Genomic DNA, 15510 nt, shown 5'->3' with positions numbered 1-15510 from the left:
AGCCTTTCGCCGCTACTCTTCAATCTGTACATGGAGGAAGCAATGATGGAAATAAAAGAAAGGTTCAGGAGTGGAATTAAAATACAAGGTGAATGGATACCAATGATACGATTCGCTGATGACATTGCTATCCTGAGTGAAAGTGAAGAAGAATTAAATGATCTGCTGAACGGAATGAACAGTCTAATGAGTACACAGTATGGTTTGAGAGTAAATCGGAGAAAGACGAAGGTAATGAGAAGTAGTAGAAATGAGAACAGCGAGAAACTTAACTTCAGGATTGATGGTCACGAAGTCAATGAAGTTAAGGAATTCTGCTACATAGGCAGTAAAATAACCAATGACGAACGGAGCAAGGAGGACATCAAAAGCAGACTCGCTTACCGCAATACTCACAGAATATCACCAAAACACCTCCGAAATTTTGTCGTTGGATTTCAGGTTCATCTATTATAACAGAGTTTGTAAAAAAGTGCTGAAGGTAGGTTATCAAAGATTACACTAGACGAAAAAGCATATAAAAATTTACGTAGGACGACGTCAGCATTTTCAGAAAATTTTTTATATTACTAACAGTAAAGTCCTTTGTTGTATGACTTTGTAAGTGTATGACTTTGTAAGTGTATGACTTTGTAAGGTTTCTAGCTTACTTTTGGAATTCGATGAGAATGATGTGAATTCTCTTTTCATTGGATGAGTAATTCGTCATACTTGTACACTGGATACTTTTTCGGTCGATTTACATCTACATCTATACTCTGCAAACCACTGTGAGGTGCATGGCAGAGGGTACATCCCATTGTATCAGTTATTGTGGTTTCTTCCTGTTTCATTCGTGTATGGAGCGTGGGAAGAATGATTGTTTGAATGTCTCTGTGTGTGCAGTAATTATTGTAATCCTATCCTCACGATTCCAGCGTGAGCAATACGTACAGGGTTGTAATATGTACCTAGAGTAATCATTTAAAGCCGGTTCGTGAAACTTTGTTAACAGACTTTCCCGGGATAGTTTAGGTCTGTCTTCAGGAGTCTGCTATTTCAGTTCCTTCAGTATCTCTGTGACACTCTCCCATGGATTAAAGAAACATGTAATCATTCGTGCTGCCTTTCTCTGTATATATTCAGTACTCCTGTTAGTCCTATCTGGTACAGGTCAGGCACACTTGGGCAACAATCTGGGCTGGGTCGCACAACTGATTTTTAAGCACTCTCTTTTGTAGACTGATTGCAGTTCCCCAGTATTCTAACAATGATCCGAAATCTACCACCTGCTTTACCTGCGACTGAGCCTATGTGATCATTCCATTGCATATCCCTATAAAGTGTTACACTCAGGTATTAGTATGATTTGGCCGATTCCAACAGTGACTCACTGATACTATAGTCATAAGATGCTACATTTTTTCGTTTTGTGAAGGGGAAAATTATACATTCCTGAACATTTAGAGCACGTTGCCAGTCTCTGCACCATGTTGACATCTGATCAAGACCCGACTGAATATTTATGCAGCTTCTCTCAGATAGTACTCCATTATAAACAACTTCATCATCTGCAAAAAGCCTGATTTTACTATTAATATGGTCTGCAAGTTCATTAATATATAACATGAACAGCAATGATTCCAACAGATTTCCATGGGGCAGACCAGAAGTTACTTCTACAACTAACGATAACTCTCCATCCAAGATAACATGCTGTGTTCTCCCTCTACCAAAACGTCCTCGATCCAATCACAGATTTCACTTGATGCCCCATGTGGTCGTACTTTTGACACTAAATGTAGATGGGGTACTGAGTCAATGCTTTTCGGAAATTAAGGAACACTGCATCTACCTGATTTCATTGACCGAAAGTTTTCAGTATGTCATGTGGAAAAAGTGTGAGTTGGGTTTCACATGATCGATGTTTTCGAAAACCATACAGGTTGGCATTGGGGAGGTCACTCGACATGTTACGCCACAGAGATTATGAGCTTAACCAATGTGATCTTTATCGTTGCCTGTGTAGCATTCAAGAGTTTTAAGTGAGAGAGTCTGCTGTTAGTCACGGTGCTGAGCGGTCTGGAAATGACCAGCAGGACACGGGAACGCAAGCACAGAGGATGTTGATTTTTGTAAATATGGTTTTGTAAAGATGGAGTTTGAAGTGTGAAGAAAGTCAGATAATGTTGTCGCTGCATTTCTTACTCTTGCGTAGTTTGTGATGAGTTTGAGAAAGATAAATTTTCTTTGTTCACTGTTTCGGGTCGGCTAGGTCAACTACCGAAACGAGATTATACTAAATATCTGTTCACATGGCTAGGACTCAGTGTTATAGATTCACCACTCCTTTACCATTCCGTTAAGGAAATACATCGTAGAGTAATATTTCTTTCATAAGAAGTAATTTTTTTAAAGATCGTTGTAATAGATAAAAGTCGGTTTCGTAATTAAATTTTCAAATGATAGTTTCTTCTACACCAAACATTAATTTCACTTTCTCCCGCCATTCCCTTACTAAACTTTTGTGTTGCAATCGTGTGTTACCCCATTGCCTTTACCGGAACACAATTAACACATTTGCTCAAAGCTTAAAGTGATGTGCTTCGCATACTTGTTTTTCCTTGCACCCCACTTGGGCAATGTCTTCTTTATCTTTTTTGCTGCTGCGTTGCATTTTAACATTCAGTAGTTTAACATGGCTGTTAGGGCATAGTAAGGTTATTTACACTCACGTATTGCATTTCGAAACTATCATCAGGGCCAGTTCAGTTAAAGTTTTGTTCAGATCGCATTTTCTTTGTCATGCTTGCTCATAACAGTGTAGTGTTTCACGTTAGCCTGTGTGTCATTTAAACTTCGGAATTTCATTTGGTCAGTTCTGATACGTAAATTTCCAGGCTGCATCAAAATGGTTCAAATGGCTCTGAGCACTATGAGACTTAACATCTATGGTCATCAGTCCCCTAGAACTTAGAACTACTTAAACCTAACTAACCTAAGGACATCACACAACACCCAGTCATCACGAGGCAGAGAAAATCCATGACCCCGCCGGGAATCGAACACGGGAACCCGGGCGCGGGAAGCGAGAACGCTACCACACGACCACGAGCTGCGGACTCAGGCTGTTTCAACTCACGCATTTTGAGCATTTGTTCTTTCAAAGTTCAGTTTGAAGCTTTATTCAGAATTTTTACTCTTTGTTACTTTTGTGTGCTCTAACTGAGAGACACGTACTATGATGTCACGCATCGTTCGTAGCATTGTTCGCTGCACTGCAAAATACAGTATTTCACGGGATAGCGATGGCATCTCCCAGCAGGACAACTGTCTGTGTCACAAGGTCAGAATCGTACTATAGTAGTTTGCGGGGCACGAAGTGTACTCTTGTCGATATCTTGGTCACCAGATTTGGATCACGTCTGAGACGCTTCCGAGTGCCAGCTCTGCGCCCACAAACCACCGAACTGTAATTTACGGAAATTGAGTGACCTGTGCGTAGACGGCTGGTTCCACATATGTTCGGAAACATACAGGGACTTTTCGAATCCATTCCACTCATAATCGCTGCTGATGGCGTGGCAAAAGTGATCATAACGTTTTGGTTCATCTTGGTATGTGCATTAAAACGTTTTATACGGATGGAAACTTGCTGGAGAACAACAACCAGAGAAGAGTCATACCACCCAGAGTTCGCTCATGGTGTGCGGTACTTTTAAACTGTCAGTAATAACGATCTATTTTTTTGTGTGGTTGACGGTTCGAGTAATCAATATATGTGAAAAACTGCAGGCTGTAATACGTATATGCTAGATTCCATGTTCAGTATCTCATGTTTAATTCGTTATATTTCTTGAGACTGTGCAACAGTACCCAACTATGGGCAGAGCAGGAGCGGCTGATGTAATTTTAGTTCAAATGGTTTAAATGATTCTACACACTATGGGACTTAACATCTGAGGTCATCAGTCTCCTAGACTTAGAACTACTTAAACCTAACCTAAGGACATCACACACATCCATGCGGTTCCGGACTGAAGCGCCTAAAACTGCTCGGCCACAGCGGCTGGCTGTAATTTTAGTGACTTGGCTCTGACCACATAGCAGCTTTGTGTCGTGGAACTGTGTGTCAGTTTCTCATTAGCTGAGAAGAGTCGTGTCATATAAGGAAACGAAACGAATTCCGGCACCCGATTTGCTGAGAGTAGTTTTGGCGTTGGGAAGCTCTAAGAGCTCAGTTGCACTGTGGCGGCGCTCAAGTGGGGGCGTCCGACTCGGATGAACATGTGTAGAACACGGTCGTCAGAAATGTTAGAAAATTTACTAAACTACTGTGAAATTTTAAAATATACCAAGTTAAACGCAATTCAATCACGATACTATCGGGAGAACCGGTCGGGCTGTAATTTGCTATTTAACCGAAGTGTTGGATTACTGTGTATTGTGCAACACATGAGTAGAGTGAAGTGTATCGTACATCTAGAGTTGAACATAGCCGTGAACGTGTGGCATCCCAATAGTTATTTGGTGACGTTATTCAACATGGAATATTTAGTGCCTTTCCAGATTCTCCATGGTACGACTTTGTACACCTTGCAGCAGTGTCAGCGTCATGAGCCAGTGACCTGCGCTGTCTGCAGTGATTTCAGGTATGAACTTACACAGAGACACGATATGCGAAGTGTGACCGATGTGAAAACTTCCGAACAGCATCTCGCGTGTGCTGTCAATCTAGCAAACTTAAGGTGAGGGCTGCAATGTTCAAAAGGTTAAGTTTGCTTGCTTCAGTTACTATATCAAGCAACTTTCTAAATGGCTGAAACGGTGGTTACTTGAAAAGAAACGGTGGTTTCTATTTCATGAAATGAATCAGTCAACCAATTCAGTAGGTTTCTAAAAGCCCATCGGAGAAACGCCTCACATAACTAACATCTATAGCCATTGCTTCTCGGAGAAAATGTTAAAAGAACAAATGCTCCATTATTAAGCTAGAAATGGCAACTATCTTCTTGGAATATTAGAAAGTGAAAGAAAAAGGTTTTTCTTATTTAACAGAGACTACATTTCACGAACAAATGTAGTAATTCAGTAGAAATGAGCAAGTAAACATACCCATGAGAGCATGACAGCTTAATACGGAGAACGTTCCTATTATACCTGAGTAAAGTTGTCAACAAGAGACTGGGAGGATTCCTGTGAAATACGCGTTGCAATATACAGAGGTAATATTCCGAGAAGTTCATATACGGCTGCATTCTCGCTTACTCTACTTCAATCCTGCAAGTAACTTGACAAAGGGGTCTAGCGTCGCTCAAGGAAGTTTGATAACTATAATCCGAATTTCTGCCGCAGAGGTGTCTCGATATCTATTTGTTTTATAACACTGCTGAGGGATTTCATCACTGTATCGCAACAAAACTCCACTAGTGGCACTTCTTTATAGTTTGCTAGTCAGCTGTTAAAAAGAAGAAATAATCGCCTCAAATTTCGTGACAAATATACAAAATATAAGGTACAAATGGCTCAAATGGCTCTGAGCACTATGGGACTCAACTGCTGAGGTCATTAGTCCCCTAGAACTTAGAACTAGTTAAACCTAACTAACCTAAGGACATCACAAACATCCATGCCCGAGGCAGGATTCGAACCTGCGACCGTAGCGGTCTTGCGGTTCCAGACTGCAGCGCCTTTAACCGCACGGCCACTTCGGCCGGCCTATAAGGTACAACACGAAATTGGCTAGGTACAGAAAAATGAATTTCCTTGAAATTTTACTTCGTAAGCCTGCGTAGTGTATGTGATACAGAATATACTGCATGCCATATATGAGTAGTTATACTTCTACTATGTATGTAAGGAACTATTTTACGAGGTGACGGATTTCTTATGTCAGCCAACTTAGGAAGATAAGGCGTGTTCTCAACTGAGTGTGTCATTTTAAATCAGCGTACTTAAAGGAATACACCAACAGCGAGAACATTTGCCTTTTACTTCCCTCCCACGTCGATACTTATAAGGGTGGTCGACAACGAATGCACAACTGATGATGTTAGTTGAAGCCAAATGAATGAAAACAGTAAATATCGATCCGTCTCCAACCACTTCACATCGGAGAAGCACTTTTATTTGGATTGGACGAGCCTACCACCACTAGGATTCGAACCTGCTAACTTCTGAGTCGAGCAACATAGCACAATGGTATATTAGCGACCATGACTACAGAGATGGTACATTTACAGTCACTAGGGCAATATTTCATTCTGAAATCAGAGGCATCTCATAACCACACATTAGCAGTTATCTCAAACAACTGATTTGCATACTCACATTATGGACGATATTGTTTCTGCTATGGCTTACTCTCACCCGCTAGTTTTCGCTACTAATTATGATACACCACGCTGACCTGCCTGGATTCCACGAGGAATGTAAAAAGCAAATGGGAGTGGCCGGCAGATGTTAAGTTTAAACAGTTTGCGGAACTTTGTGATAGCAGACAGACAGCACGACATCACTTGCACGGTGTGGGCCGCCAATAACCGCAGCGGATGTAGAGGAGGTGGACAGAAATATGCAAAACACCACCAAAAGAACACATTACCCAGCCTATCACACTGCCCGCATCTCGTGGTCGTGCGGTAGCGTTCTCGCTTCCCACGCCCGGGTTCCCGGGTTCGATTCCCGGCGGGGTCAGGGATTTTCTCTGCCTCGTGATGGCTGGGTGTTGTGTGCTGTCCTTAGGTTAGTTAGGTTTAAGTAGTTCTAAGTTCTAGGGGACTTATGACCACAGCAGTTGAGTCCCATAGTGCTCAGAGCCATTTGAAGCCAGCCTATCACAACGTCAGGAACGGGTTGGCAATCAAAGCACTTTCCATTTGCAGGATAAATGCTCGTCCTGTAAGGTTTCCAAGGGAATCATATAACATACTTCCTGCAAAATAGCTCCAAATTCAGGTAACAATAATGGAAGTGGGAAACGATGACGGACACTTCCCTCTAAAGCAGAGCATTAAGGGTCAGTAATATTGTGATATGATGACTGTGGTGGCCATAAGAGATGCGACCATTCATCATTGATTACACAAAACCCAGTCCTCACGATATGCGCTGTGTGAACATGGACCCTGATGTCAATGAACACAGCATCACCGTTGGGGAAGACACATCGTACCATGGGATGGACCTGATGAGCTAAAATGTTCACATAATTCTCGACAGTGATAACGTCCTTACCGAATATCCTTGGGGTCCTTGGAATATCGCGATGTGGTTACCCGAATCATCAGTGAGCATCTGTCATGATTCACTCATGGGTTGTGAACTCAGCCAGAAGTTGGAACAGTGTGAAATAGGTCTCATCCGACCACATAATATTCTTCCATTCCTCCATAGTCCAGCTTTTACGTCTTTGGCACTCCAGTACGGGCATGTGCTATAACGATGAGCGGTTTTGAATTCCGGCTCACCCTGCAATTACTTGCTTATGGAATTTCCTTCGTGTTGCTTTGGTACTGACAATGTTCGTGATTGCGACATTGAATTCTGCACTGATGCGCTGGATTAGTCGAGCGGTCTAGGTCACTGCAGTCATGGACTGTGCCGCTGGTCCCGGGGAGGTTCGAGTCCTCCCTCGGGCATGGGTGTGTGTGTTTGTCCTCAGGAAAATTTAGGTTAAGTAGCGTGTAAGCTTAGGGACTGATGACCTTAGCAGTTAAGTCCCATAACATTCCACACACATTTGAACATTTTTTTTTCTGCAGTGATTTTTGAAGTTGTCGTCGTCTCGTTATTCGACCGTCTCACGATCTTTCAACAAACATTTTCCTCCGCTTTGTAACTTACCGGATATTGTTTTTCCACTTTCTCCTGTACGCGGTGTAAATCTTGCATATGGTGCATCTTGACACACCAAACATTTCATCTCCCTTGGTTAAGAAGCACCCATCATACTACCACCAACAATTTGCCTACTTTCCAATCCACTTAGCTCCTGCATAGTGGACTCACACCGACAGAAAACAGTGTCACCAAGACTGACACTTGTAAGGTACTGAGGACATTGGACAGGTGCCGCTCGGTGGTCGAATACAACAGCGAAAAATGCATACGTGACTAGTATGTGGACATATGTTGAAGCTTGAATTTCTCACGCTTGCGGTGCTGCTACTCACCGACGACGACCATGTCCCCGTGGTCCGTGACGGTCTGGAAGGAGGGCGCCTCCCCGGACACCTCGCAGCGGTAGCGGCCGGAGCTGCCCAGTCCCACCGTCTTGTACACCACCTGGCTGGCGTTGGAGCTCTCCATCTGCGGACACCATGCCACCATCACGCCACCTCCCCAACACCTCTCGACTAACTGCACTGAAAACAGTAATCTAGACAAAAACTACACTACTGGCCGTTAAAATTGCTACACCAAGAAGAAATGCAGATGATAAACGGTTATTCATTGGACAAATATATTACACTAGAACTGATATGTGATTACATTTTCACGCAATTAGGGTGCATAGAACTTGAGTCAAACAGAGCTTGGATGGTACAGCTACCCATGCAGCTTCAACACTATACCACAGTTCATCAAGAGTACTGACTGGCGTATTGTGACGAGCCAGTTGCTCGGCCACCATTGACCAGGCGTTTTAAATTGGTCAGAGATCTGGAGAATGTGCTGGCCAGGGCAGAAGTCGAACATTTTCTGTATCCAGAAAGGCCCGTACAGGACCTGCAACATTAGGTCGTGCATTATCCTGCTGAAATGTAGGGTTTCGCAGGGATCGAATGAAGGGTAGAGCCACGGGTCGTAAGACATGTGAAATGTAACGTCCACTGTTCAAAGTCCCGTCAATGAGAACAAGAGGTGACCGAGACGTGTAACCAATGGCACCCCATACCATCAAGCCGGGTGATACGCCAGTATGGCGATGACGAATACACGCTTCCAATGTGCATTCACCGCGATGTCGCCAAACACGAATTCTGTAAACAGAACCTGGATTCATCCGAAAAAAAATGACGTTTTGCCATTCGTGCACCCAGGTTCGTCGTACAAGAAATTTCTCCCTCAAATTAAGTCCTATGATCAATATTAATAGTCTTCTCTCGGCAATGAATGGCCCTTTTGGCAGTGCTAGACCGCAAGGGTTATTTTGCTGCCTATGTAGCAGAGTTCCTTAACTTCGTGATCTCAAATTCTGATATTAAGTTTCTCACTGTTCGCATTTCTACTACACCTCATTACTTTCGTACTCTTTTATTTACTCTCAATCCATATTCTGTTCTCGTCAGAACATTCAATTTAACACACGCTATAATTCTCCTTCACTTTCGCCGAGGATAGGAATGTCATCAGCTAATCTTATCTAGGTACAGTTCGTGAGGTACAGTTCGTGGCCTAGCCGTTTTAGTGTAAATTATATATATATATATATATATATATATATATATATATATATATATATATATATATATATATATATATATATAGTTTTCTAAGAGAACATCAATAATGTGTTACAGCTGGGACGTGAATATCCTTAGAAAAACCAACCTCATCCTTTGTTTGTTTAGGGCTAGAACCCCAGTGGGCGAACTTGGCATTTCTTTTAGTTCCTTCTGATTATGTTACATACGCTGTATGCAGAGCGTTGGAACGTCGGGAATATCCATTGTGGGATAAGGCACAGAGGTGAAGAAATGTACAGGACGTCAAATATCTTTGAACACTACAAAGCGAATATCGATCCGCTGGATTCCATAGGTTACTAAATCCACACGTACTACCACAATACAGCAATAGCATATCAAATCCCTAATGCCACGGGCAAGTCATACTTCTGCAGTGTGTCTCATTCAAGGGAAGTTATATATAAATTATTGGATCTTGTAGAAATTTGAAATTGCGGGCATACCGACTGTTATATTTAACCCACTGCTCCAAAAATCCCAGCCTTTTTTATGATATTTGATAACTTATTGTAAACGCAGTGATCTGTATGAAATTTAAATTAAGTACTTAGTCTTGTACACAAATACTTTTTAAATATTTTATTTAAATGGTGACCTGCATCAATCTTTAAGATCATCATCGGACCATTACATGCCTCCTCAGGTGGTATGCAGAGACGCCGATCGGAGCATGAACACATTTCAAAAAACACATTCTCTGAACGCTCCGCAAAGCATGCGTATCGTGGCACATGTTCATGCTCTACAAAGCGTCTCTGCACACGAACTAAGCCAAGCATTCGACTCCTGACATATCCTCGGCTCCATTCAGTCTCTGTGCACATCACCTACGGAGAAATGTAATGTCCGATGGCGATCTTTAAGAATGAAACAGGTTACTATTAAAATAAAATATTTAGAATATTTTTGCGTTCACGACAATTTCTTTTAAATTTTCTATATGTTTAAGATCGATTGATTCAATGGGCCTCTAGTGGTGTGACAGGATGACTGAGTGTTCGTCATACCAGCGATATGCGTGCAGAACATAAGACCACGGCTGGACTTAAAATCTCGGCCAACTACTCGCGAAAAATTCATATAAAATCTGATGCTTTCGATAACTGCCTCCATCATTGTCATTGCTAAGTCTGTCATGAGTGGTGACGCAGCCAGTTTTATGCCGAGATTACATCTGATTGATTAGACACCATATAGAGAGAAATGTTGTGACCAGTTAAATGTAACCTTTATCTGAGAGTACGAAGGATTTATAAAGTTTCTTTTATGTTTGTTTGTGTGAGTGTGGTTTCATGGGAGAGTCAACATACTGTTGCAGAGTGATGTACTGAGCGTCAACATTAGCTTAAAGAGATGAATTCTGAAAAATCAGTGGTGGCCATGCACTATCTGATAATGAAATACAATACAAATGTTAAAAGAGAAGAGAGGTCTGGCTCATGTTTGCAAAAACTTCAACAGACACAACGAATATGCGCTTATTAATGCCTAAGCAGGCACTTGGTAAAGAAAGAGAACAGAGCATGAATGCTCATTCTCTAGTTCAGTGTGTGATATGACTCCCTGAGCTAAAAGTGATGTTGGTCAGCTAGCGCAAATGTAAATGCGCTATCTCCATGATTTCATCATGAGATCACCTTGTTAACCCGATGCTGTCCCATGGGTATGAAAATGGGAGCTTTGCCATTTTCATTAAAGTCAAGCCGTAATCCAAAGCTCGGAATTTTATCCGAATCTGATGTGCATAAAGATATGCGCTGTGATTGTTCATTTGCGCTTCATAATACGTACATACTTTTGACCTTTTACTTTTTCTTTTTTTTTTTGGAAATATAACTTAGACTATCTGGATGATCTGAAAATGGGTTCCGGCCATAACTAGTGATCAAGTAAACAAAAATGTGAAATTTGTAGGTTTGGTTGGTTTTCCATTGTGCTGTTAAAAATGTGTTTACTTTCACACTTAGAATTTTCTTAAACCCATTAATGGAGACACACCCTAACGACGAAAAACATCCCCATGACTTAAGACCACTATTTTCGTACTTCACTGTTGGCACTATACACGATGGGAGATACTGTTACCAGGCTTTCGAAAAGTACACAGCTTCATCTGATTGTCATATGGTAGAGAGAGATTCATCACTCCAAATCTCTCGCTTCCAGTCATCCATGTCAAATGGCTCTGCTTTTTGCTCCAGAGGAAATAGATAAGATACAAAGCAGTAGTAAGTGGGTACACTGAGTGCAATAGGGGTCTTTCGTGAACGAGCTTTCTTTGATGAATTTTTTAATTAATTTTCAGCAAGTGAGGAAATCAAATGAAGTAAAACTGACAAAGAAATAAAAGGATCTTCGGTTTAAGATGAAATATAATTTCCTTTCTTTATGATTACAAAATCAAATAACTTACATAATTATCAATTAATTTTCTATTTGGATTTTCAATCAAAAGTTGGGTAATCTGTACTAACAGCTCCAATAATACTGAAACACATAGCCAACTGAGTGTGGTTAGAATGTACCCATCCATCACAAATATTTATATTAATCTCTCTAACTTTGCTAGGCACATTAAAATTATTTTTAGATTTCTCATTCACAGGGAATGAGTGGAATTTATAACTTTCATTTTGTTCAGTATTTATTAAAGAATAACTTGTATTAAGCTATTTCTAAAACAACCATTCGAAAGCACCACTGAGATCAATCCAATTATTATTTTCATCTCATATAGCTATTTATAAATTTGGAATAGGTTCAAAAATTTGAATCTATACAGGATCATTTGATTTATGAATTATGAGACCAACAGATTGTATATTTGATTTGAATGAAACAATAATATTAGTTTCTCAATGAAAATTATCAGTATGGTTTACATATATTCCCATAGCTAAATTAAAATTTATGTTAATTAATTTGAATGGAATAATTTTAGGAACATCACTAGCAACTGTTAGATCAATACTGAGATTATTCATGTATGGTATTTGATGGTTTCATTCTTGAAAATCAAGATATAGGTAGAGAATATCTTACTAGAGTAAGACATAAAGGAATAGATTTTTTTTATTTTGCTCAAACTTACTCAAAAATACCAAAACAATTACACAGAGATAATATCAATTTTTAAAATATTTCTAGACAAGATGACACAAATTTGAAGCATATTTAATGATGAGTTTCTTTGTGGTGATTTAAAATTTGATAATGTTAAAGAAATGTGTAGTAAATGTTGAAATGATGAGTTTGGACTTTTTCCAACAGATATCACTAGAAAACCGAATTAAGGTAAGTTCAGAGATAAAATAAAAAAAATTAACTACATAAGGAGGGGGATCAACCCTCTTGACTTCAATAATATAAACATAAAATGTTAAACATTACAAATAATTTTAGTTAATGTTTCTTCAGCTTTAATAAATGCTTTCAAAATATGAATCAGAATTAAAAAAGCTAAACGAAATAGAAAAAAATTGAAGAAATGAAAGAGCAATTCAAGTCTTAGGGGAAACAATCAAGATCAGAACTTTAAAAAAAGATCAACCTTTTATTAACACTATCGAACGAGTAAAACAAGGAATCGAAGATTTCGGTGCCGATGTACCAAAAACTGTTGAAGAAAATAGAGGGGATGAAAAACAGATGGTTCCATATCAACATGAAGAATTTCCATTTAATCCTTGCAAATGCTGAGAGAGTGACTATACCTTAAGTGACTCAGATATACTAAATGTATTGAACAAATATGAAGAAGAGACTGAAAGAAGAAAAAAGCTAAAAGCTGAAGCTCAGGGTGATGTCATTGAAAGAATGATGGAGTGTGTTAACCATAGGGAAGAACGAGTTTTTGGATTAAAACCTGTTGATACATGTAAACTTGGTCATTTAAAAGTTGAATTCAGTGGAGATATATTAAAAATTTGTGGAAAAGAACACGAAGGCACAGATGGACTAATGAATCTGTTAACCAACAAGCAGATTCCTATTGATGGCACAGGAGATGAATCTGAGTCTGTTGATTTGTCAAATAATGCAGAAGTATTGTACTGTTCAGAAGCATTATATTCTAATTTTAATGCAAATAAAATAAAATCACATAGTTGTAAAAAATACAATCAGTGGATAATCGAAATTGCTAAGGTCTATTTACCAAAATTATATCAATTATTATATGATTCTTGAGATTCTTCTAATGTGAAACTAGGTGAAAACTTAATAAAAAAATACACAGAAAAACCAGCTGAAGAGATTTGCATGAATGATGTTACAGATATAATCGGTAGATTAACTGTAATTCATAGAGAAGGATTAGATGGAAATGAAAGTTAGAAGTAATACAAATGTTAACACATAAATTTAGTTATTTTATCATCAACAGCAAGAATGATCAGATTTTTGAATAATTTTCCTCATACATTTTCGAACAATGAAAAGGATTAGTAAACTGGGCTTTAAATAATTTACCAATGCCAGAGATACATCTACCAGACTTTGTGTTCTGTGGACCTTTTACTAAACTAAGTGAAAGGTAAGCTAGAGGCCATCAAGAAAAAAAAAATTAGATGAAGCTTGTAAAAAATCATGATTTTGCCTATAGAGGTAATAAAGATTTAGAAAAAAAAGACATGAAGCTAATAAAGACCTACAGTTATTTGAGAAAGGAAGAATGCATGCTTCCAACGCTTCATTAGGAGAAAAGTTAGCGGGAAGTGCAATAAGAGCAATAATGTATGGAAACAGGAAATCAGGTAGGGTTTACATGTTGATGACAATAGTTGGAGGTTATGAAATATTCATTCTCATGAAAATGTTTATTTATGTAAACGAATAACTTCAACACAAATTACACTTTGGTAGCTAGTGGAAAGTCTAGACCAAAAGCAATTACAAATAAAATAAATAATGAGTAACTACATAGTACTGAAAACTTTTTAACTGATGCAAAAAAAGGGAGAGAGACAGAAATGAAGTTTCAAGTGCCCATCATTGTGATAAGAAGACAGGTGGAAAATTGCTTATAGCACTAGTCAGTACTGCTGCAAAAAACTGAAAGTTTAAGAAAAAATAAATTAGGTTCTGTATTAAAAAAACATGAAGGTGGATTTTTGCCAATACTATTGGCTGCATTAGCATATTTAGCAATTATTGATTCACTGGCATGTGGATCTGTAGCTATTTCAAATATAGTAATAAACAAGATAAAAGCTATAAAGAATTGGAGAAGACAGCAGGCGCTGGAGTATTAGAAATTTCAAAAACCAATCCATATTATCCTAATATATTAAATAATTTTGCTATGGGAAAGCTGGATAATCAATTAAAAATTAAACACTTTTGCAGTGTTTTGACGATTGGTGAATTATCTTATTATCTAAGAGAATATTAGTCTGGAATAGTACGTTTTCGTACATCTGATCATGCTGGCTCACATTGGATCTGCTATTATCAGAATAAAGATAAGCAATTTGGTTGATTCATTTGGAGGAAATATTCCTAAAGAAGTGATTAAATATTTTGTCTCAAATGAGCTGTACTGTACTCAACAATGAATACAAAAGTAATTTCGTGGCCATTAGTGTATATTTGTTTTAAAGCTGTTTTCTATGCCAACTGAAGCAGCCCCAGTTGAAGAAGGCATAGAACTGAAGCCAGGCTTAGGGCTGCAATTGCTAACTGCAAGATTAATAATATTTTAAATTTAATAAATGAAAATTTTTGGAAGTAAGCTGCAGATGCAGTTAGAAATTATTAATGAACCAAAAATCAATTTAAATGAATTAGAAGCAAAAACAGATCAAAATAGAACATTCAATCAGACAGTTTCATAAAAAAATGAGACATTTTAAAGCACATAAAGGCTGTGTTGATTTTAAAGTTAGAATACTGGTAGAAATAAAAGATGTTGTAAATGGTTATGATGCAGTTACCAAACAATACTTAGAAAATAAGGAAGTTAATCTTGTTGCAAAACCTGAGTATGCACATATTCCAACACAATTCAATAATTATGTTGCAAAAACACACCTTAATGGAAAGTTTAATGAACTTGATA

The 15510-nt window shown here is 38.8% G+C and overlaps 1 protein-coding gene across 1 annotated transcript in view; it reads right to left on the bottom strand.

The window, feature by feature from the left end:
* LOC126195666 (uncharacterized) overlaps window positions 1-15510 on the bottom strand; it is a 332282-nt gene that overhangs the window by 56382 nt on the left and 260390 nt on the right. Inside the window, exon 4 of the mRNA XM_049934291.1 lies at window positions 8154-8289. Coding sequence (XP_049790248.1) covers window positions 8154-8289 — 136 coding nt within the window. The remainder of the gene's footprint in view (window positions 1-8153; window positions 8290-15510) is intronic.

Source organism: Schistocerca nitens, chromosome 7, assembly GCF_023898315.1.
Source record: "Schistocerca nitens isolate TAMUIC-IGC-003100 chromosome 7, iqSchNite1.1, whole genome shotgun sequence".
NCBI classification, from domain to species: Eukaryota; Metazoa; Arthropoda; class Insecta; order Orthoptera; family Acrididae; genus Schistocerca; species Schistocerca nitens.
The sequence above is the reverse complement of the archived record's forward strand: the minus strand, read 5'-3'. Positions and strand labels throughout refer to the sequence as shown.